General features: G+C 39.9%; 2 protein-coding genes across 2 annotated transcripts; one reads left to right on the forward strand and one right to left on the reverse strand.

Annotated features, from left to right (window-relative positions):
* Positions 1–1,083: 1,083 nt before the first annotated feature.
* pigt (phosphatidylinositol glycan anchor biosynthesis, class T) lies at positions 1,084–8,560 on the forward strand (the record flags this gene model as incomplete). The annotated part of the gene is made up of 11 exons (XM_079226142.1): positions 1,084–1,492; positions 1,875–2,052; positions 2,242–2,369; positions 2,775–2,875; positions 3,064–3,238; positions 3,382–3,479; positions 4,726–4,882; positions 5,503–5,703; positions 6,590–6,755; positions 6,902–6,985; positions 7,113–8,560. 11 exons carry the CDS (start codon positions 1,084–1,086, stop codon positions 7,360–7,362), a joined length of 1,947 nt encoding a protein of 648 aa, XP_079082268.1. The 3' UTR covers positions 7,363–8,560.
* A 115-nt stretch (positions 8,561–8,675) lies between these two features.
* wfdc2 (WAP four-disulfide core domain 2) lies at positions 8,676–10,711 on the reverse strand. Its single transcript, XM_079226778.1, has 3 exons — positions 10,570–10,711; positions 9,903–10,040; positions 8,676–9,822 (listed from the first exon to the last, which is right to left on the reverse strand). The coding sequence occupies exons 1-3, from the start codon at positions 10,670–10,672 to the stop codon at positions 9,689–9,691; spliced, it is 375 nt and encodes a 124-aa protein (XP_079082904.1). The 5' UTR covers positions 10,673–10,711; the 3' UTR covers positions 8,676–9,688.
* Positions 10,712–25,702: the final 14,991 nt, after the last annotated feature.

Raw genomic sequence — 25,702 nt, forward strand, 5'->3', positions numbered from 1 at the left:
TGAAAACCCAACCAGAGGCAGGCAAGGTCAGGAGGAAAGCAGCGAGTGAGTGTAGATTTAATTCGCTCTGACAACAGCCGCTTTGAGCATCTACCAGGGAGCCATGGCTGAGCAGAAATTCAGTGTGTTGGTGTGTGTGTGCGTGTGTGTGTGTGTGTGTGTGTGTGTGTGTGTGTGTGTGTGTGTGTGTGTGTGTGTGTGTGTGTGTGTGTGTGTGTGTGTCTGGGCTGTGCGCGCGATGATGTGTATGGATGTGGGAGGGGTACATGCCCCCGATGATGATGCCCGTCCCTGTCCAGCAACAAGACAAAATATCCAAAACATCTAGTAGCATGCTGCACACATTGATTCATTTTTGGAGCTTATATAATGAATATGTATATGTGTTTTATGATGACAATCTATGAGCGGCAGATCAACCTTTTACCCCACCCCCCAACACAACCAACCCGCGTTGTTCATTTAGGATTTTTGGGTATTTGAGCAGCCGAGGTAACGGTATACAATTCCAGATAATTGAAAGGTCATACTCGAGAATATGTCATTGCCTGTAATTGGTTAGTTAGTTTGAATGCACAAATTGACATATGATACTGGTCTACTGGTGATGTGTATTTTCTGTGCTCTCTGGCATTATAATTATTTGTTGTAATTTTCATATCGGTTTAACATGTTCCTCCATGTCTCTACAAAGCATAAAGGAAGAATGCAATCAGTGTATTAATTTGTATAATACAACATAATACAATTTCATAATACACATTCATCACATAAAAATGCAACAAGTACGTTGTTCTAAGCACAATGTACATACAAAAAACAATGTAATTCAATAATATTATTGTATTTCCCACCTAAAAAAATACTTCCAAAATGTACTACAATATCACTGTTAAGAATATTTGCTTAAAATAAAACAGATAAAGCTTCAACATCAGTATTTACTCCTATATTATCATACAATAAGCGATATTTTTGCCTAAAACAAAGAATGTGGCACATGAGTACATATGGAAGCAGCCCATTGGTTGGTTCCACGGATGACGTGTTAATGCGGAAGTGAATCCCCACTGTAGGAGAAAGATGGCAGCCCACAGGTGCAGCCGCTCGGCTCTGCTGCTCATTCTTTGCAGTTTGTGGGTGTTTACTGTCGCAGACAGTGAAACAACGACACTAACTGGTGACCATCATGCCAGGACGGTCGATAATCCACAAACAGTCAAAGAAACAGCGGAAGGAGCGGCCGAGCAGCACGCGGTGGAGGAGGAGAGGCGGTGGGCGCCGACTGAGGTTGAAGAGGCGACTCCGGATGAGGCGGCAGCCGACAAACAGGACACTTCTGCTCCTGAAACCGTGGTCCACCCCTCGGTTCCGCAGCCCAAAGACGACTTCCAGGAGGAACTGGTCATCAGACCGCTTCACTCCGGAGACATTTATGCCAGCTTCCAGTTCCGTACCCTGTGGGAGACTGACTTCATGAGAGGAAACAAAGGTGAGCCCACGTCGTCTGTTGTCGGTTAATGAGCACATTACTCATTTTAGGTCTGAAATGGACGTGTTTTTTTACATCTGGAAATATCCATATCCTCCATTTAAAGGATAATGATTAATTCCGTGTAAATATGGAGGTTGTGACATAGTCGTGAAGCGTTTGACGTTCAATATCCAGGTTTCTACGTGGGTTTTTAATGCACCTGATGAGGACAGTGAAAAGATTAGCATACCTCCTAAAACGGCATGTTTTCCCTCCTCTTTTTGACTTATCTAGAATATCTAGTCCCCCTTTTTTGTGTCCCGTCATTGATGAGAAAGAAGTGCTAGTCGCCCTGCTCACCGTAATCTTAAATTCCATAATGGTATCTTATGTTTCTCAGTGTCCCACTATCGGCTCTTCCCAAAGTCTCTGGGTCAGGTCATCTCCAAGTTCTCAGTGCGAGAGCTGCACATCTCCTTCACGCAGGGCTACTGGAGGACCATGCAGTGGGGGCAGCCCTTTCTTCCGTCCCCTCCTGGGGCTGAACTGTGGGTCTGGTTCCAGGACTCTGTGACAGAGTAAGTGTGGCCCACTTGGTGGCTGTAAGGCATCAGAGGTGAAATGCATATCCTGTATATGTGGATTTATAAGAGAGAAGTTCATCCTACAACAAGCAAGCATTTTTTTTCTCAAATCCTTGTATGTGCTTTCGCAGTCATTTCAACCTTTCTGTGCCATTTTTCTTCCCTTTTTTTTTTTTTTTTTAGTGTTGATGGCACGTGGAAGGAGCTGACGAATGTTTTGTCTGGGATCTTCTGCGCTTCACTTAACTTCATCGACTCCACCAACACTGTTCAGCCCAGTGCGTCTTTCAAACCGCTGGGAATAGGCAACGGTACAGAGAGCCTTCTTTATCTCCCCTTTGCTTTCTGTCAAGCTTTCTAGCGATGAGCCTGAATTTCACCTAATGCTGTGATTGGACACCTTACAGCAGTGGTTATTTTATTTTCTTTTAACATTAAGATTAATGTTAATTATAACACCACATCAAAATTTAAATATCCAACGGCTCTCTTTCCATCCACAACTTAAAAAAAAAAGAACTCTCATAATCAGGACTTTGTAATTACATATGAGAGGACTGTAAAATAACTCTGCCATTGTTGTGAAAGCGTACACATCTGAGTTAAAAACATCAACTCTACCAACAATCCAGCAATTTAATATAAATTATTATATAAATTCTGTCCAAGATGCATTACTTATCGCCTGATTTTGTTTTTTTGTGTTGATCTTGAAGTGACGGACCACCGCTTCCTTCGCTATGCCACCCTCCCACGAGAGATTGTTTGCACTGAGAATTTGACACCCTGGAAGAAACTCTTGCCATGTGGGTCCAAGGTGAGTGTGTTTGTCTGTCTCTTTTATTTCTGTCTTTCTGAAGTAAACACCAATGCCATGTGTGCTCCTTTGTATGATGCACATACGGACATCCAGGATCTGGAACACCTCATACGAGGCAGAAATTCTTAGGATCGTATTTTCAGACTTGCATTCACTTTCTTCTTCTGTTCCTTTGTGTCTTGTAGGCGGGTCTCGCTGTCCTGTTGAAGTCGGAGAAACTCTTCCACAGCAGTTTTCATTCCCAGGCAGTGCACATCAGACCCGTGTGTCAGGACTGGCAGTGCAAAACTACCTCCTGGGAGCTGAGACAGACGCTGAATGTGGTCTTTGACCTGCACACCCCTGGACAGGGCAAACTGGGTGAGCAAAAGCACATTAAGCACATTCTTTCTGCACTATCCCACATATAAGTGTAGAGTTCCTGAGGTATGTTGTGTTTGGTAGAAGAATAACAAAATGATGACACCCGGGCCTTAGTTGACTTCCGCTGTTTGTGCCCTCAGAGTGGTCTCTTTTTAAGATGTTCTCTCGGACCCTGACGGAAGCTTGTCCGCTGGCCTCCTCTAGTAAAATCTACATCGACATCACAGACGACCCTCAGGTTTGACTCCCACTTAATATGCTATCATCCACTCTAAATTATAATGAATATTTCCCTCAATAGCTTTACTGAACTGTCAAAGCGGTACAAAGGAAGGGACATTTAAAGGGTCCCTTTGGAGTAGCGCTATGGAGCTGTTTATTTTAGGGCTGCAACAACGAATCGATAAAATCGATAAAAATCGCGCGATTATTACGCCGGGCAATAAGTCACGGAGAAGAAAAAAAAAGAGCGGAGCAGAGCAACTGGCCGGCCAGCGTTTCTGAGATTGGAGTGAGACGCGAGAAAAGCTGAGGTTGTGATGTTCTCAAAAATAGAAGATCTTTGACGAGTCGAGTCTTGCCCAATCAGCGTCTTCATGTTCCTCAAACTTGTTTTTAATGGAAGCTACTAGTCAGCTTGCGTTAGCTAACGTGTTTGGGTTGTGTATTGTCGTTAAAGTTACTTTATGTTCCGTTACAGTTCAGTCTTGCTTGTAAAAAAACGTAACGTGATGAAACATGCCGTCACCCCCCGGTCTGGTTCAGTTCACGCTGTCACTCGTTAACGTTAAACCGGGACACTGGATCTGGCTGCAGGTTTTTTTTATTTTTTTTACTCAAAGTAGAATGAAGCAAATCACGTCGCTGGGCTTAACCAACAACGTGACGTCGTGTTCATAAGAGACCCAGAATGAAAGAGTTTAAGGAAGAGGATGCTCTGTATGGAGCAGTACAGCTTCCCTCTGTCCCAGTATTTCATACATATTGATAAAGCAGGGTATGTAAATGCAGCCTCTGGAGGGATCAATTACAGTAAAAAGGGCTCACATTTGGCAGATGTAAAGTATACATGTGTATGTTTTTAGTGTTAGTCCATTTCATTGTTTTAATTAACAGCTCAGGGATGTTCAAGGAGCAACCTGTTTGTGTACTTTCTGAAGATGTTTTGCAGTGTCACTTCTGTTTTTGAATAAAGGGTTGGAAATGAACGCCTTTTTGATAAAAACATTTTTTTATCCGATTAATCGAAAAAATAATCAACCGATTAATCGATTATTAAAATAATCGTTAGTTGCAGCCCTAGTTTATTTATGAGCTGGCCAATATATGCTGCAATGCGCCAACAAAGCTAGCAAGTAAACATAGAAACAGGATTTGAATTTAAAATCGACTTTGCAAATGTTTAATGAGGAAGGAAACAATTTGCCAGAGATCAAAGATAAGTATGAGAAGTGCAATGCTAGACATTTTGTGTGATTTTGCAGGGAGAACAGTTTGAGGTGAGCCCAGCCACTCACTTGCTGAGCCAGGCAATGGTGCTGGGGGACAGACGAACCTTCTCCGTCTACGATTTGACCCAACAAATCACCTTTGGTACTGTGCGCTCCCTTAACCTGCTGATCCGCTGGAAATCCAGTGAGGGTGAGTGACGGAGCATGACACACAGCTTTGTGTAAGAGGCTGGACATACAGTAGCATAATTATTCACTGCAACAAGCAGTACCGGTACTATAAAGGAGTTAATACAATACTTTAACTGCATCTGTTTGTCATATCTCTTGGTTACATCTTGTAAGAACTATTCTCAATGTTCACTTTGTTTGTATTGCAATTACCATTTTATCGGCTTCATGTTTTTGGACAAAGCCCCAACAAGCAAGCAGCTGAAGTGACGAGATTTAAACTTGTGACTGTTTCCAAGAACAACATTTTAAAGCCAAAAAAGAAAATAAGAAAATGCTACTTATCTCCGAGATTGTTGCGTTTGGTTCTGAAGGAACATTGTTCCTCTGTGAGTTTGTCAAACATGAGGGGAACTTGTTTATTAACATGTTTGTGACAATGTTAAAGTCAACCAGCGAAACAGACTGGAGTCTTGATTTTCAAATGAAATGAAGTCATAAATCAAATGCTCCAACTCTGCTAATTTTCAAATTTAAACATCAGTACAATGTTTTTGTTGTAATATTTCTTGTCTCTGCTGCAAAGTTTCCGGCATGGTCGACCATTACATTTCCTGGTCTCATAATTCCCGCCTGCAGGAGACATGCTGCGTCCCCTGCTCCACGCTGAGCGCTATGTGGCTGGTTATGGGCTGCAGACGGGAGAGATTCACACGCTGATGTACAACAACCACCCCTACAGGTCTTTCCCTGTGCTGCTGCTGGACTCTGTGCCTTGGTACCTCCGTCTCTACATCCACACCCTCACTGTCACCAGCAAGGGAAAGGACAACAAGCCCAGTGAGTCACTTTAGAAAGCTGAGAGAGATCTGTGTGCGCACACAATTGCAATCGGATTCTGATTGTAATTAACAATTCCAAATGCTGGAACGGTTTGTCTTTAATCGATAAATGAATGAAAGCCACTCACAACCTTTTATCATTTTGAGATTATAGAAATCAATATGTATTTTATGAAGAGCATACTGATGAGACAGTGTAAATGTATTTTAGTTAACCACCCAAAACGTTAGTTTTAGATACTACATTCACTGTACATACACAGAATAATGATATGCACAACAACTCTCAATTCTCCTATAAAATATGTTCACACCAAATGCTCAAATATCTTACACTCACAACGAGTTAGTTTGCGTCGCTGTGACAATAAACAACATAAGCGTGGCTATTTATTTGAACAATGCCATCAATAATCCCATGATCAGTGATAATCTTATTATTTTGGTAATTTGTTCGCAAATTCTTCTGTAAACACAAGAAGCTTGAATTTCAGCATTGATAATTGTGTGCAAAGTGGAGCTGTTGTTGAAGTATAGAAAAACGGTTGGCATTTTTAGGAAAGAAAACTAATGTACTACTACTAATTTAATGGTTTGACATTCCATAGTGTTTGCAATTGTTTTTCCCTAAAAATATGAACGTTACACAGAAAAGTCAAATTATTGCATTAGCTACATACTGTAAGTTCTTGGTTTCCTTAAAGGAAACATTGTTTCATGCAGGTGTGTCTTTTCACCAGGAGGAGAACTTTGACATGAAAACTGCAGCGGAAAAATTAATATTATTTTTTTATATATATATAATATTGATGGAGTATGCTACAAAGGGTTGTGGGTAAACATTAGAATAGTGTGTCAATGGTCACTTTTTCTTTCTCCACCAGGCTACATCCACTACCAGCCGTCTAAGGACCGCGTGAGGCCCCACCTGCTGGAGATGCTGGTGCAGCTTCCTCCTAACTCGGTCACTGAGGTCACAGTGCAGTTTGAAAGGGCTCTGCTCAAGTGGACTGAATACACACCTGATCCCAATCACGGCTTCTATGTCGGGTGCGCAGCATGTAGAGTTGTTCTCAAAACCAAAGAAGCAGCACAGATGTTGCTTCTCCTGTCCCCTCACAAATTGTAGATGTCTGATTTTGAACTGTGTCAGAGGGGATGGTTTGTATTTATTGTTCTGTTTCTGCAACATTCAGGTCTTCAGTAATCAGCTCTCTGGTACCAAGCATTGTCGCCATGGATACAAACAGCACCCGGGAACAGCCTCTTTTCAGCAGCTTGTAAGTATATAGTTTTTTTTTGTTTTTTGAGGAAAATGCCTGTTGTTGCTACTCATTCATGTGTTGTTTGAGTTCCTGTAGAGAAACGCATTAAAATCGAATGATCAGATGTTGTATCTCCTTCTAGTTTTCCCTGTAAAGAGGAGTCCAGCTACTTTATGCGCATCTATACGGAGCCTCTGCTGGTCAACCTGCCAACCCCAGACTTCAGCATGCCTTACAATGTCATCTGCCTGACCTGCACTGTGGTGGCTGTGGGCTACGGCTCCCTCTACAACCTACTGACCCGGAGCTTCCAGATAGAAGAGCCCAGCCCGGGATTGGCCAAGCGGATAGCCAACATCATTCGCAGGATGAGGGGCGTGCCGCCACTCTGAGACCGAGACACCAACTGGCTCTACTTTTAGAGAGGAAGTTTTCCTTCTGGTGAAACCACTGGCCAACATGTGATATTCAGGGAAGAACTGAGTCAAGCACTGGTTTGAATGTTTTTTTAACGGTCAAAGGTTTTTTTGTCAAATGGGAGAAGACAAATCATTATTTTGAACATAAATGTATTCAGGGTAATTTCCTGCTTACTAAGGGCAAGACGAAAACAGACATTTCTCTACTTGGAGGGGAAGCAAGAGCTTTGTTATTGTTTTATAAGCAACCAAAGCTGTGCAGTTTGCTGCTATAGTAAAACGGTGTTTTGGTTTTTCGTTTTTATGGGGATGTGTGAAGCCATAACTCCATTACATCATAATGTAGCCACAATGTCTCAGACATTTTGTTCCTGTGTGCTAAAATTATGTTTCTACAAATATGAGACCAATGGCCTTACACAACATTACGAAGCCTCGGCGCTCAGATAGAAGAAGCCTTTTGTTCTCGTACTGCGTTCCTGACCTGTTGATTGCTATTTTCTTTCTGGGAAAAGATTAAATAAAGTCAGTTACTCAGTCTGAATGTCATATTTCCTTGAACCGTATGACACCCAAAAAAACGTTCTTTTGTCAGACTGAAATTTAACACCGCATCAAAGTCTCACTATATGTCCTCTCTATTTAATAGTTCTCATTCATTTGTTTTACCTGACAGGTTTTATAGTAATATATGACAAAAGAAGAAATGGCCACAAAAAACACTAAAGGTACCGAAACCATATTTTTTTTAAATTTGTTTTGAGGAGTAGCATTATTTGTCCTCTAGGAAATGCACAGCCCTCTTACCAAACATTTATTTTGCACTTGCTGGTTGTTGGATGCATGCTTGAATGTTAAATACGATTGTCTGCAGATCTCTTCATAAGTAGTTTGTTGGGTTTTATAACTAATTCACTCATCCGTTCAATGCGGGTGCACAGTGTTTTATAGCGAATAGAAGTCTGTCATTGTGGACATTATTTTACTCGACCATTAAATACTATCATGCATTGTATGTTAAGCTTTTAAACTTTTTTTGTGTTTGTCTGCCCAGAAGTTCATTGTGCGTCACTTGCTGGTTAAAAGTGTGCAGAATGTGAATGTTTGAAGCGTTACTGTGTGTGTATGTGTCATAACTCGTGTTCTTTTTCAAATAAACTCCAACATCTTTCCGTCATTTTATTCAAATCTCTCGCTGTGTAAGAGGGTACATGCTCTAAACTGCACAAGAGCGGTATTACTTCCCACTGAGTGCCCACATTTTTGTGAAAACAAACTTGGCCCCATTTCTGGCAGACTCGGAGAAAACAAACACAGACGTCTCTGTGTTTGGCCAGTCAGCGAATCTCACCCCTGCACGTCTAGCAACAGAGTGGAACAAAAACAAAAGAAAAAGCAGCTTTCCACATATTTGTTCATACCGTGTCAGCTGCGGACTGTGTTAACTCATCGTGCAAGATATATTTATATATATAATCTCAGGCTGTGTATGTGTATAACTAGAGTATAACTTGAGATAATAGGATGCACATCTTCAATGATAAAGTGGCCTGTCACAGCTCTCAATGACATAGGCTTCACTGTATTTAGCCCTTATGTTTGGGATTGGCTAAATGAGTATACAAAAATACATTTGAGCTGCATTTGAAGTTGTGGTGCAACAGTGTTGAAATCTTTGAGCAACAGCTGTTCTTGGCCACCTCTTGAAATAGTCTTGTTTTCTGCCAGTAAACATTTTCCATTCTTGGCAAATTTCATCACTTGCTTTTTCAGCCAAGCTCTCATCTAAAAAAGCCCATAAAAGCGACCTTTAAAATTCAAGTTTTATAAACAGCAAGGTGATAAGACATTTCTAGCTTCTGGAAACATGTTTATTGGTTGAAATACAAATTGCTCCATATAAGCAAATAATATATAAGCAAAGTACATTTTCATCCATTTAGAATATAGAAGATACAATATCAATACTGAGCAAAATGTTATTGGCATCAAAGTAAGATCAATCAAGTTGTAAACTAATCAAGAAAAACACAAAGCCTTTTAAAGAGAATGGTACACTACCAATTATTTCCCTCCTGCAGGTTATTCTATAGGTGTTTCGATAGTCTAACACTATTTGATTTTTGTACGTACTTTAAGTACAGGCACATCAAATTTCAACAATTTAATTTCTCACTCAAAGAATCCAACTTTGTGCAAACCAGTGCTCAAATATTGTACCTAAGTGTGCTACCATGGAGTTGTAAAAAAAAGTGAAAATGATACATTTCTGTTGCAGCCAAGTCGCTGTGCGGTCCAATCAGCAGGGCTCACTGCAGGCATGGCCACAGGATGTCTTGCAGCACTTCTGCTCCTCTGGACACTGCCCGTCATGATAGCAGAACTCGGCACACATGCGGGTTCCCTGGGGAAGGGCGCAGCGGCCCGGCTTCACTGACAAGACAAAGACAAATGATTGGATCAAACAAACACCATACTTGAAGAGTGTTTTGCCACTGTTCCTAATATCTAACCTGTGTATGGTGCCATGCACTCATGCCCACATCCATTGTGGCAGCACTTCTCATCTTTGGGGCAGTCACTGTCCTTGATGCAAAATTCAGCACACATTCCGAAGCCCCAGAGCCTGCGAGGACACACTCCTGACTTGGCTGAAGGGAAAAGAGAAATGAATGCATGCAAAGAGAGCTTAAACAGAAATCTAAAATACTGTACATGCTTTGATTCCCATGTCAGTTCAGTCACTGAGAAGACTCAAACAAAGATTTAACTGCTGCCCACTTGAGCAAAAGTTAAACATTGTGGCTCGTACTGAAAGCAGGAGGAACACAGACAGCTCTACAGTCAAAGACACAGCATTTGTGGTCAGCAGGACAGTCTGTATAACACACACACACACACACACACACACACACACACACACACACACACACACACACACACACACACACACACACACACACACACACACACACACACACAGAAGAATCACTGAGAGAAAGAGGCAGTGAAGCAGAAGAGGAGATGGAATCGGAGGGGACAGATCAGCTGAAGAACATGCATGAAGGTGTCTAGTTACCTAACATGGTTGTGCAATAAAACACACAAACACATATGCACTGTCTTGTTCAGAAGTAAACAATGAATTTGCAGATTATTCAATAAACAAAACAAACGTACCTGTTAAATCACCATCCTTTTCTGCAGCAAAAGCTATGTCAGAGTGCACAAATGCACTGAGTGCTAGAATCAGTGCACAGACTGTCGCCCAGTGTTGCTCCATGTTAACTTCCTTCTCACAACGTTCTCCTGTTTGAACAGATATCCTCGCACACAACCTGCAGGCTGAGCGTCCCAGCCACAGAACGCGGGGTCCTTGTGCCTGTAGAGTTACATTCCTATCTCTGCCCTTAGTGGTCCAGCTTTTTGATGAGATTTGACAGCAGACACCCTTTGCCCAATCAGCGACTTCAAGTCAACTTTTTTCAGAATCAGAATCAGAATCAAAACCACGTATTGCCAAGTATGTTTACACATACGAGGAATTTGTCCTGGCGGGAGGTGCATACATTTAACAATGAACATTTTAACAATAAATATAAAACAGAGTGCAACAAAAGGGAGCAAGAATATTTACAAATGGGTGTACTGAATATTTACAGTTGGACTTAATGACGCAGTGTGTTTTACATTTTCTTTTTAGAGCTGATGTGCATGTCATAGTTAGTATTTTGGAAAGTTATCTTTTTTTGTCAAATAACAATCTGTTCTTTTGCCTTTAAAAAACAAAAAACTGAAGAAAAGAAATATTAAGAATTTTTGTGTCATAGAATAGTCTCTGTATGAATTAAACGCTGCACACATTACATTTCATTTAGCTGACACTTTTATCCAAAGTGACTTACAATAAGTGCATTCAACCATGAGTACAAACTCAGAACAACAAGAATCAAGAAAGTACTATTTCTTCAATAAAGTTAAACTACAAAGTGCTCTAAGTAAAGGCCATTTAAGTGCTACTACCGTGCTACTGCAGTGCTACTTTCTTTATTCAAGGTATAGTCGAAAAAGATGTGTTTTTAGTCTGCGGCAGAAGATGTAGAGACTTTCTGCTCTCCTGATGTCAATGGGGAGCTCATTACACCATTTGTTGAGTGTTTAGCTCGCAGTGACATTATTACATAAAGTTTGACTAAAGCCCCATTTCAAGGGTTGAGGAGACAATGCAGGTTTAATATAACAGGATTACAACACTCTTATTCTTGAGCACAATGGTAGATTAGGTTGAAAATGTAATGAATACATTATTGGCTATAGTTGGCATGTATCTGAACTTCAAGTTAGACTAATAAGTTAGACTAACAATCAAATATAGTAATGAATCTGACAAAGCATTGAGTGCTCTCAGTCTGACCCTCTGTCGCCATCTACTGGCATAATCAGGAGTTACATGAAAGCTGTTAAACAGCAGTTTGTTTAGTTATGTTCTCACTGACACTTACAAAAACCCACTAGTAGTGTCTTAGTAATGTTCTTTTTATGAGGCACCATAAATAGCAAAGACACTCAACTCACATTGTATCTGCATCACACTGTGGACTACTCATCGTGAAGGTTAATGTGCAATAACCTATCTAAGCTCTTCCCACGTGTATTTAAAATATGTTAGCCATTATGAAGAGAGGGACATGATTACACACTTATAAAATGAGCTATTTGGGCTGAAATACAAATGAAAGGGAACAGACCGTTTCATTCAAAAACGTAGTTATTGTTCATGGGACCTCGTCCGTTTCTTGCTCTCTCCTCCTCCTCCTCTCTCATTACTTTTCCCTAATGGGGGGCTGGATCCGATCCCAGCTGACATTGGGAGAGGGCAGGTACACCTTGCACAGGTCGCCAGGCTACCTACCGCAGGGCCATGTGTTTTGTCCAATGTCTTTCTTTCTTGGAAGTGAAGTTGTGGTCCAACATTGTTGAAATCTTCAAGAAACAGAAGTTCTTGGCCACCTCTTGAAATAGTCTTGTTTTCTGTCAGTAAGCATTTTCCATTCTTGTCATATTTCATCACTTGTTTTTTCAGCCAAGCTCTCACCTAAAAAGCCCATAAAAGCGACCTTTAAAATTCAAGCTTTATAAACAGCAAAGTGATAAGACATTTCTAGCTTCTGGAAACGTGTTTATTAAGTTGAAATGCAAATTGATCCATACAACCAAATGATATATAAGTAAAGTACATTTTCATTCATTTAGAATATACTAGAAAATACAATATTAATACCTCCAGAACCAAAATGTTATTGGCATCAAAGTAAGATCAATGAAGTTGTAAACTAATCAAGAAAAACACAAAGCCTTTTAGAGAGAATGGTACACTACCAATTATGTCCCTCCTGCAGGTTATTCTATAGGTGTTTCTATAGTCGAACACTATTTGATTTTTGTACGTACTTTAAGGCACATAAAATGGCATCTTAACAACAATTTACTTTCTCCCCCAAATAATCTAACTTTGTGCAAACCAGTTCTCAAATATTGCACGAAAGTGTGCTACCATGGAGTTGAAAATTGTAAAAAGTGAACATGATACATTTCTGTTGCAGCTAAGTCATCACGGGATCCATGCAGGAACTGCCACATGTCCTGCAGCACTTTTCGTCTCCTGGACACTCCGAATCATGATAGCATTGAAAGCCACATGTGGTGGGTCCGTTGATAATGGGGCAGCGACCCACCTTCTCAAACATGTCTAAAAAGAAGAAGGAGATCTGATCAAACAAACACCATGCTTGAGGATTATTTTGCCACTGTTCATCATATCTAACCTGCTGCTGATGGTGCCTTGCACTGATGTCCTCCACATGCATTGCGGCAGCACTTATCATCTCCGAGGCAGTCATAGTCAGTGGCGCAAAGTTCCACACACAGTCCAAATTGCAACAGCGGGAGAGGACACACTCCTGTCTTGGCTGAAGGGAGAAGAGAAATTAATACATACAAAGAGAAAGAGGCAGTGAAGCAGTAGAGGAGATCGGATCAGAGGGGACAGACCAGCTGGAGAACATGCATGAAGGTGTCTAGTTGCCAAACATTGTTGTGGAATAAAACACACAAACATGCACTTTTTTTTCAGATGTAAACAATGAACTTGCAGATTATTCATTAAACAAAACAAACGTACTTGGAAAGACACCACGGGTTCTTGCAGCAAAAGCTATGTCATAGTGCACAAATGCACTGAGTGCTAGAATCAGTACACAAACTGTCGCCCAGTGTTGCGCCATGTTAACTTCCTTCTCACAAGAACGTTCTCCTGTTTGGTTCTTGTGCCTGTGGAGCTACACTCCTATCTCTGAACTTTATATATATGCGGCGGGCTGGAACCGATCCAGCTGACTTTGGGAGAGGGCAGGGTACACCCTGGACAGGTCGTCAGGTGATCGCAGGGCCGTGTGTTTTGTCCCATGTCTTTCTCTTATTCTTTCTGTAATGTTTATCTTTTCTTGTTTTATTACCTGCACGACTGCAGAAAACATTCCCTGTATTCTTGTTTGCCTCTGTATACCAGCATCTGTAAATGGAATTTGCTTTTTTTTTACCCTGTCTATATAAAACCAATCTTCTGATTCAGATGTGGTGGTGGTGCCAAAGCACTCAATTTACTGTGCTGTGTCATGGTGTACCAGCTGAAAGCACAATATGTCATCACAACATTTGTGGGTCAAGCCCACATGGTAAATCTAGGAAACAGATTAAATATTAGTGAGAGTAAGCCTACTTGAAGTGTATGAAACGAAAAGGCTTTGTATGTTTTTAAAGTGATTTTGAAGGTGTTTAGTTGATGATGGCCTAATTTTGCAGAGACAAAGTTGCTGGTGTGCTTGTGTCAACAGGAGGGCAGGCTAACGGAGCCATTCTGAAACATGGTTCATACTTCCTATAGTGCAGCCGTTGTGATGTGCCACACTCTGCATAGCCTGAACTTTAGTTAAAACTCTGGGAATACATGTTGAATGTATGATGATATGTATTTTAATATTCTCACTCTATTAATTGTTTGTGCACACATTGTAAAGCGTCAATATTGTATAACCTTGTATATTTAACTTATATTATTATTATTATTTAACTTAACTTACTTATTTCTGCTTTTAGGTTTGTTTTGTAACATCTGCCTCTCGGGACTATACAGATGGAAAATAGCCTCTTGGCAAACTCTACCGCATTTACAGAAATGTTTTTATTAATGTGCACAAACAATTAAGAAACTTCACTGGCCGATTGTCAAGTATTGGTACGCGGGCTCAACTCGGGCTGGTCGTGATTGGCACATGAATTTCACATTGAAATGTTGGAATTAAGTATGGTGTCTTTATGGTTTATGCTTATTGTGAGCATTATTGAACATAGGCATTACCAAAAAGGTTACATATACCTTCATTAATCATTGATGTAATGTACCACTCCAGCCAGCACAGGGCACCCATATCAAACACACCCACATAGTAATATATAATTGGTATAACATTGGCATAATGGGCTGTGTGGTGTGATGTCTTTAAGTTGTATTGTAAGTTTTCTTTTGACTGAATATTTTGTTCATATAGCATCATATCATCTACATTCTTCTTTATCTATATTGTCTATTGATACAAGTGTTCAACAAAGTGCAGTGCCGTTTATATCCTCTGGGTGGGTGTCTCCACTTTAAGATCTCATCAGCCTTCTCCTGTGTTTTAATCTTCCACCAATCTCTAGGCTACATTATCACTGAAGTCAAATATGGTATATAATGAAATATGATTACAGCTGAACAGAAGTCACTTAACAATATAAACGGTTCAGTATCACTTGTATTGTATGTATGATTAAGTTAAAATTATAACATTTAAAAAAATAATATTTTTTCACAGTCTCTCAGATGTTGCAATGTAGTGTAACTATGTAAATGTATTCTGTCTAGCTTTGATTTGATTGACAGGTATCCCCTAAACCCTGAAACAGGGAGTATCCAGAGGGTTATTATATACAGGGTGCAGTGAGCAGCAGTAATTTTACTCCCAGGAGTGGAGAGGCCATGCAATTTACATGTTCAACTGCAATACTTGAAGCAAGTGCAGTAGCCAATGGGATCTTAGCTGCTAGCTTTTCAAGATTAAATATTGGTTGTTATTCTCATTTACTTACACATTTCATATATATATATATATATATATATATATATATATATATATATATATATATATATATATATGTATATATGTGTATTTTCCTCTTGTCCTTGGCAATTCAATCATGGAATAATATGGCTGGAAACCTTTCCTCTATGTATTCATGTAACAAGGCTTGGCTAGTTGTTATTGCATGTCCTTGAAATGATGTAGATGCTATCAGTTTCACTGCGGGCTGTGATGCTGAACATGTGGATGAGGAGGAGAAAAAAGATGGTTCTGTTTGACTGTAGGTGAAAGTTGGAGCAGATATGGTGAGACTGGACTTGTGGGAAATCTACCCTTTTTATGGCCTCCTGGTGCCTCTTTCTATTGTCACCAAAGGCGGAAGATGGCGATGAACAATAGCAAATTGATTTGCTTCCATAATGGAAGCAAGGAAAGGGACATATGGCTGACAAGAGGTAAAATGAAGATGTGTCAGCAAGTATAATAGTTGTCTGCAATTTTTCCAATATGACGGACTCTCTTAAATTCAAAATCTACCTACACACTCTGCCTTGTGTGGCACATTAAAGACAGCAAATATTGAAGCAAATTATTCGTTTGAGTGTGTGATCAAATGGCTGCAAATATTTTAGATATGTTAAATGTATGCAAAACATCAATTGGATAAAGTGTTATGAAAACATAGTTTGTGTAGGTTTCCTGTGCAGTTAGAACAGAAATATTTTTTGCCAAAGTCATCTGACAAACTTGATAAATGTATTATGGGCATAATTCCCCACCTCGTGCTCATATTGTTTCCAGACTGACCCAAAACAAGTCTCAACGCCACCCCTTGACCTCAAGGCACCTCCCCCTGAGCACCCAGTCAATCATGTATTACATTGTGCATTAACCTGTCATTGACCTCTGTATGCTAAACCCGATTGCCATATTATCTACATCGTAATGTTCTACTCTTAGTTGTCTTCCCAGGACTGAATCAGATGTTGTGTTCCACTTTACCCTCAGGCATAAAAACAATGTCTCAAATGATTGCTAGAGGGTGAGAGGGAAGCCTGGGTCGGCCTGCTGAACCTGCTGCCACCGCGACCCGACCCCGGATAAGCGGCTGATAATGGATGGATGGATGGGTGAGAGGTGTGGGTGTGTCATCTAAATCACCAACATTTTGATCTAAGGTAGAAGCTGCATTAGTAAAGAGGGGAGACAAATATAGTTTTCTTCTGCTGAGAAGAGAGTTTCAGATTGGGGTGTAAAACAGAGTCCTTTCTTTTTCTCCAAAAGAAATGACTAATATTAAAAAAATGGAGCCCGAAAAGCCCCATCTGACACTTGACTCTTGTAATGTCTCTAATTATCACTTAACTGGCTTGAGAAATTATTACTTTTGTTATTACGACCAATACGCTTGACTCATGCCGCCACAAATGTGTCTATTTATCCCCCTAATACCCACAATAATGATAATACCGTGAAAATGTTTTGAAGTCAAAATAATGCTAATGACTCTAATGATGAAGCATGCTAAGAAATCCCTCCCCGTCATCCCATTGTCTCCCGTGGCGGAGGAGCTGGCCCCCACGGCCTCATGGGAAATCTGTAATGTATTCAGCCAGGCCTTGGGAGTAAAATGAAAACAAATGTGGTGTAATAAAGGAGAGAAGATGAAGCGATTCTGTGATGATGCTCTCCACCAGCCTTATAAATCAAAATAAAAGTGGAGCAGGTCATATGTGCCTCCGCCCTCACTGGAAATACATGCACAGACACACACACCAAATGTGTGTGTGTATGTATATATATATATATATATATATATATATATATATATATATATATATATATATATATATATATATATATATATATATATATAAAACAATAAATAAAACATGTATAATGAATGAATGATTGCTTCATCTCGGCCAGCCATTGCTTTTTGTATATTTACATCAGTCATTTTTTCCTTTTGGCAGAATGCAAAACAAGTGTGTTTCCTTTTGTCTCTACAAGAGCAGTTTTGATAACATTTGTAATTTATACCTTGGACTTAAACTTTGTACATACTAGTATCCTGACTTTCAAAAATTGTCTGTTTCAGAGAAAAACATGTTGACGTCTTTTTTACTTTCCAAATCCTAAAAAATGAAGTAATGTCGTCCTGTGATGCATAATCACAGTTGCATGTCTATGGTAAATAACAAGGTAAATCAAGGGCTTTTTTGTGTGTGCTTTTAGATGCCTGAAGAGGTCAAACAATCTATCCATTCACAAGAAAAGAACATCAGAAAAAAATAAATGTAACTTTGTGGACGTTAAAGTATTTTCTTTCCTGCCCTTTTAATCATCTCATGATTTATCTGGCGAGTCTCTTTGGTTGTCTCCGACCCCAGTTTGCAAACCCGTTACTGTAATTAAAACACGACTGAAGCTGATGGCAGGTGCAGTACTGTCGTCCACCTGTAGGGGCCGCTGTGGTGTCAGTTTACTTGCTGTATGAAGCCGATGGTCCCAAACAGAGAGGCTGGAGGCTTGATGATGATGCAGGCAGTGGCAGCACTCATTATACAAAAAAAAAATCCCCCAAAAATTAAAATGGAAAGAAAATCTCACAAACAGCTGGTTATCTTGGCCCAGTTTTGAAGCAAGCAACTGAAGACTCAGAAATGTATTGACGGGGAAATGGGGTTGATTTAAAAACTGTCGCCCTCATTGACCCGTGGTGTGTTTGTTTTAAGGTCAATAACAAGAGGTGAGTTTTTTTTCCCCATACTTATGCATTGTGAAGAACACTAGAATCTTCTTCAGTCCCAGCGAAACTTTGAAGATGGATTTGAGACTTTCTCTGACAAGGTGGCTGCTTATTACACAGATAAAGAATAGTAAACAGAGAGTACAATAAATAATTGATGCCTAATAAGTTGAGGGAGAGCGCGCCAGGGCTCCTTTTTTATTTTCGGGCCAAGAATAGAGAAAGCCTCCCGAGTTGTTTATTTCCTCCTTTCGTTCTTTCTTTTCATGTCCTTCTCATTTTACGAGCCATGAGTCAACACAGCACACGTAAATGATATTTTGACACAGAGAGCTATGAATAATGCATTTGAATTTACTTTTATGCTGGAGTTAGACCCCTCTCAGCACCCTTTCGCTCCCTCCCCATCTCTCCTTATTCTCCTCTTGGTTCCCCCCTTTCTCCCCACCCCTCAGTCCCTACCCCCTTTTCCTCTTTACCCCACCACCCTTACCTCACCCTCCTCCTTTCCTTCCTCTTCCTTATTTCACTATTCATCCTCATCAGGGGCTCAACTTCATTTCTCCTTCTGTGCCCCTCCCTCCTTTTCTCCTCTGCCTCCTGCCCTCTCCTCCTCCTACACCTCCATCAGACTGCAGAGAGGAAGCGGTACATGAGACTCCAGCTTTCAGAACTGAAGATCTACTGTACGAGTGTTTATTATCCGGGTCTCACTCAGGTGGCTGCTCACTGGCACATTTTTATAATCATATAAGATTTAATGGGACAGACACAGACGAGATATTTTTGCAAAAAAGAGAAGGAAAATTAGGTGACAAAAAGGGAATGTGAATGAAGACAAGATGTTGAGAGTGACGTTTTATTTTTTAAAGTAAATACACCATTTAAAAACAAGGGAAGCCTTTACATATACCACCACGTAATGAAGGCCTCTTAGGTCAGCGAGGCCCTGATGAAGCAAACGGCGCGTATTGATTCGCTGTCTAAATTAATCATTAATAACGTGATCTGTTCCGATAAAGTCATCAGCAGCCGGCACACTGCATGATCAGCAGCAATCATTCTTCTCTGCCATGTTGCTGATGTGTGGCCCAGGGCCCACAAACCACAAGCCAGACACAGCTGTGTTTCTAAAGTAAATTAAAAACATTTATTCTGCTGCTTAATAGCTTGCTTGTAGTCATGACAAACGGAGGAAGTGAAGACGGAAAACAAAGTTCAGGGTTCTCTGACCATCTGGATGTCATAATTTTTATACTGTTTGAACTCCTCCACCTCCACGTCATTAGTATGTTCATCATCTTCGGGCCAATGTTTTGTAAAGATACATGTTTGGTTGTTTGTGTTCTAGAAGGTCCTCAGAAGATATTTAAATACCTTTTTTATTTTTTTTTATGTATCACTCTCTGGAGGTTTTCTACAGCCAAACATTTAGTTATCGTTCCACTGATGGTATTGACCTGCCACCACCCGTCGTTTTGTTTTGGCTCTTTTTCTGTGTTAATCTACGAGACAAGATTGTGTCTTTGTAGTTTTATTTCCCTCCCCACTCCTCCAAGTACCTGCAGTAATGTTTTTTGTCTTCTTTTTCTTTCTGTTTTGGCAGGATGTTCACCAAGTCCCGGGACACTTGCCTAATGTCATTGATGGATAGTTTATTTTCGCACCGTAAAAATGAAAATCCTCAAAGCTATCCATCACCACTATGCATTGCCATACTGTACACGGCTGGAAAAATACTACAACAGCGATAATTTATGTAGGCTACAGACATAACGGGGCCCAACTGTGGGAAACACCAAAATAATGTGTCACAGCAATCAGCATATAACGTTATATTAGGCTATAACTACTCAAACATAGTATGATTCTGGATTCAGGACAACTGTTTGTAATTCCGGACTGTCACCAATTTCGCTATCCCTCATAAACGCTTCATTTAATATAAACAATGCTTTCATTGGCACAGTAACCATATTCACTTTTCATCATCTGTCACTGTATTTTGTACTTTTGTCATTTTCTGGTTAAACAATATTGCATCTTTGCTGTTTTCTGTTTGCTTTTAACTTTAAACAGTACTATCATCTTGGCCAGGATTCAGATCTCTGTCAACATCAACACTTACTGCAAAAAAGAAAAAACTCCCAGAAGCAGATAAAACCGTATCATACAGGGGGTCTGTGGCTGCATCTACATCAATGTGGAAGTCCTACATAAAAAAGTTTGGGAACCCCTGATCCAGACCGTAATCCAGAAGGCGATAGCTGTCGCTGGCTGTGGCCTGTAATCTACTTACTTTATTCTTGTGAGAAATACAGTTCTCAGCCCTCTGGTGTGAAATCCCTCTGCTGAGAAGTGGCTTCTATGGAAGCAGGGGTGAATAATCTGCATCATCCTCATCGTCCACAGAGTGGTTCTTCATTCATAATTTACAACCACCCCCATTACATCTGATGAAAGCCACTGACCTGAAAATACGGAGGGAATGAGCTTCCTCAAGTATGGCGTTAACTTTGTCTCCGTCCACCCCGTTCATGTTGCCAGCAAACATCAATATGAGTCCAATGTCAGCACTGGGATCTGATGTCGTTTCTGTTCGTCCACATGTGAATATGACACCCACCAGGTTTCTACACGGATATCTTATGTTCAAAAGGAGCACTGCAACATCACCTTAAATATAATATATAACATGTAAGTGTATATTTAAGGGATCTGTGGAGTGTAATTGGATGGTTTACGGCAAGATGAACAATATTTAACTCTGAGATGTGATCAAATGTTTTAATAATCCAGCAAATGTAAACTAAAGACCACATGCCGTGCTGTTTTATTGGTGAGAGAACATCAAAGACTGCTTTCCATTCAAAGAGTGTTTTTTTTTTTATGTCAGCAAGCATCATACAGTACAGTATGCATGTGTCCATGCAGTATTGGAGAGTCAAATGTATTAAATGCATTTCTCTGAGGCTTTGACCATGCTGTGACCCAGAAACTTGCATTTTCCCAGTGGTATATGAAAAGTGCACTATGCAGTTATACTTATTTAAATTGTGGTGTGTGTGTGTGTGTGTGTGTGTGTGTGTGTGTGTGTGTGTGTGTGTGTGTGTGTGTGTGTGTGTGTGTGTGTGTGTGTAAGACTGAGCACACATTAATGGTATTCCTTGTGGCCATACATTGTCCTGAGCTTACACCTTTTTTACTAGACGTCCTTTTGTTCTACTGATTTGATTGTGATGAACAATGGAAAAAGCTTAGCCCACAATAACAAGTAAACAGTAAATTAGTGCATCATCCTCTTCCAAAAATGCACTGTCTTCTATCGAAAACGCTCTATTTAAATGATTTAAAACTTCAAAGGATTTTTTTTAGCTAAGATCTGCTAAAATAATGTTATATAAGCAGGTTTTCAACCAACACAACTTTGGTGCTCACCCTTTTCTTTCTTGTAAAACATGACCAGTTTTCACATTAAATATATAGGCTGTTTAATCGCAGCTAAATGCATTAGTCACCGTGTTGCCCCGAGGCAAGGACTGTTTTCACAGCGCATCATTTGCTGTGATATCTAAAGCTACCATATCCCTTTATGCTAGTTTCACCAAGTGTAGTTATTTTTCTTCTTCTTGTCAGACTTTCTAGTTTCTCCTACAAAGTTATTCATATCAAGCTTTTTAGAGATAAGCCAGTGTCTGAGCACAGTTTAAGAATTTACATCCCCGGAAAGATAGAGTTAAAAAGTTGGAAAAAAAAAGCAAGCTCCAACCTTGTCAACACTGTACACATCCTGTATCAGACTAGACATTAGTTTATATTGAGAACCTCAGTGTGACTTCAACATGACTCATCTAGGATTATGAGTATGATTCTACCTCAATACAACAAGAGCCCCAGCTTTACCACATACCTACAGACAGGGACCCTTTTCACAGACTGAAGACACCACCTCAGCATGCCCACGTCTGTCGAATGCACTAAAAGTGGAACGATGGCTTTTTCTGTTATGCAGCCCAAATGTTGAACAGATGTGACGAGATCAACTTTAAACTGACTTTAGAGGGTAAATAATTTCCACAGCGGTGAGGAAACGGTGACTGATTGGAAGCGTTTGACCTTTCAAACTTTGCATTGCTTTAAAAAAATCTTTTTGCATTCTTTGTACTGCATTTAAAGCAACAACTGTCGGTCTGGCTTCAAGATAGATTGAGCTGCAAGACCTTATTATGGAACTTGGATTCAGATCAGATAGATGGATGGATAGCCCAAATACATTTCCTTCAGATTAAACACACTGCAGCTTCAGTAATGATGGCAATTAAAAAAATAAAAAACACAAGCGGAAATCCTAAACAAATACAGATACATTTATAAAAGTTAGTGTTTATTTATTTTTAATATTGTAAAAGAGTGAGGGGGAACCGGAGAGTGGGTGCTGTGCTTCTGTGGCGATGCTGTCGTTTGGGGTGGCTGTAACCGCCGTATGAAAGCAGTGCAGAGCAGCGGCTGTGATTCAACCAATGAGGCACGCTCATCAACGTGCAGTAACGTGCACTAACATGCACTAAAAACAAGTGTGGCCAGCTCAGCTATGTCAACATATCAAGGAAAAGCTCAGATGACAATACACACACACACACACAGAGGGAGGGGACTTATTTCTCTGCTCATGTAGACATTAGTCCATATATGTGCATTGATCATAAATACTATATTGTTAATTATAGTTATAATAGTCGAATACAGCTCCTTTCATCCACTTTTCTTCATGCTTCGAAAACAAGCAAGCTCTCTCATCTGGTCTCCCTCTCTCTATCTCTCTCTCTCTCTCTCTCTCTCTCTTTCTCTCTCTCTCCCTCTCTCTCTCCCAGGTCAAAAATCAAGCTGTTCCACTTATCACTCCCCCTAGAGCCCTGGAGAACTGTGCAGCATTATTCTGTCGCATTTGTATTTTTGGGTTTGTGTATTTTATGTGTTCTGAAGCTGCATCATATTTATCTTAATGGAAATCTTTTGGTCCAGTGTAGTGTGTTTGCCCTCGTTGGCCCCCGTAGAATATAACTTAATTAAATCTAAATTGTTGCATGCAGAATCACAAATGCACAAACACTCAAACGTAAATATGCATGAACAAAGAACTTTGACTCATGCATAATTAAGCCAACTTCAACTGAAGTTGCAAACTCTCTTTGAAATGGATGCATCTATGCCATTATAGGGAAATAATTGTGGCCACTTTCATCCCCTGCACAATTAGTCTCTCTTCTGTGAAGTTGTCAATCAGATGAAGGACAAGAGCAGACCCAACCTTTGTCACTGGAATCATTCCTATGATTTTTTCAACACTGGATTAGAATGAGTTCCCAACAGCTGAATGTCAACATCTCAATGTGTCCTTAAGGTCTATTTCACGTCATTAGTGCATGTCTTTGTGTTGATTCTGTGACACTACCAACATGTGCTGCACGTTGAGGGGCGTCACAAGCAGTGTGTCCTATGAATGTTTGTCCAACACAGAACCTGCTTGAGACAGCAGTTCTATTTTAACACAACATTATTTATGAGCATTGTAGTGTCAAAATGAGCTATACCATTTATATGGAATCAGGATGAGTTATTATCATGACATATATGAGTCATCACAAGGCTGTTGCACAAAATAGACAGATTAATCCAAATATTAATAATTTTATTGACAAAACTATTTATATACAGTATTACCTGGATTGTATTTTAGTATTACCACTTTAAACTGAACACCTTAAATTCCTTTGAAGATTACGATTGTTTGTGCGGAACTTATTGATCATCAAAATATGACACGTTGTTGTTATATTTTAAACTCCACTATTTTTATGTAGGGTTTTATTTTTATAAGTGTTTATTCAAATTAGCTCAATGAAAATGATGAATAAATTAGCTCCATCTTGACCAACAATAATCATAACACATGTTAAATAGCCTCTGGCAGTGGCTTTCCAAAATAAATAATGTTGCTTTTAATAATGTATAATATAATATCCTGATCACTTCTTGACTTTTTGCTCGCCACCAATCATCATAAAGTGACGTCTTGTCTTGTCTTTGGTGCAGAGTCAGTCTCTGTGGCTCTGCAGCGATGCCCAGTGAACCAAAGCTGCAGTTCGAACCCCCCACCCCCAACCCCTCCTAATAAAACTGATTTGCTCTGGCATGTATTGTTTTGGAAAATAAATCAGTCGACTCTTTCCACTTCATGCACTCATGACATCATTTGTTTCCCCTCTTAACTCAATTATTGTCACTTAGTTCATCTATACGGCAACAATGACCTGTAGCTACAGTATACAGGGCCCTTCCCACTCTCTGAAGCGTGACGGAAAGGACTAGGAAACGGTTACGCCTTGAGCCTGTAAGTTTGTCAAAGTTAAATACAAGCGAGCATATTATCCGCCTTATTTTTCTGTCACCCAATCCTCTTTTTCCCGCCTCGAAAATAAGCTTTAAGGTAATTGTGTCATTGTGTCATAAAGCACAGGGAAAAAATGGTAATCCATTAAATTGTACTCAGTGTTCTCTGTTGTTTTTGTAGTGCAGAGCGACACCACAGGATTTTGTGAAGGTGAATTATGAATAATTGCCTTTGATCCAGAGAGCCTGACGAGTAATAACATTTAATGCTATAGCTGATCAATGAAACTGAGACTTTTTATGTCCAGTTTGTCAGAAAGTGCCAGCTTGTTTATTATCATATTCACAAAGAGAAGAGAATTGTGATTCACAAAGGTTATATTGCTGCAAAGTTCTTACATTTACTTTTGTTGACTTTATTTTAACTCTTCACCTTTGTGTTCATCTTGCGCTGAAACATGACGTTGCTGTTAGTTTAGAAGCAAAAAGTCGTCATGGTGAATAATTTAGCGTTAAACATGAGAGGGCCAGATGTTATTGAACACACATTAGAAAAGGTCTTTGTTGTGTCAATTAGTTGATTAAGTATCATCTACTCCCCTGTTGCAGCCAGGAACCTGATCTGTTTTTAAACGGATTCATATTACAGGGACAGTGAAAAGCAAGAGAAAGGGGACTTTTCAATTACATTCAAAATACATGTCAGCATATTTGACTGACTGTCAGCCATCATTTGATCAGGCTTTTACTTTAATTGCATGCATTTAATTAAGTATAATCATTTATGGTGGAATTTAATCAGTGTTGATTCAGCAACACACTGTGTGGAAGGCAAACAGACAGCCGAATGCGTTCAATTAAAGTGTGAGAGGTTTTATCATGAACAATATGTCGGGGTTTAATTAGATTCCTTCCACTTGATTCAACATTTTTATATTGTTTACATGCAGGTCAAATACATCAGCTCAGTAAGGAGGCAAACAGCTGTGTA

Source organism: Taurulus bubalis (assembly GCF_910589615.1).
Source record: "Taurulus bubalis genome assembly, chromosome: 11".
NCBI lineage: Eukaryota > Metazoa > Chordata > Actinopteri > Perciformes > Cottidae > Taurulus > Taurulus bubalis.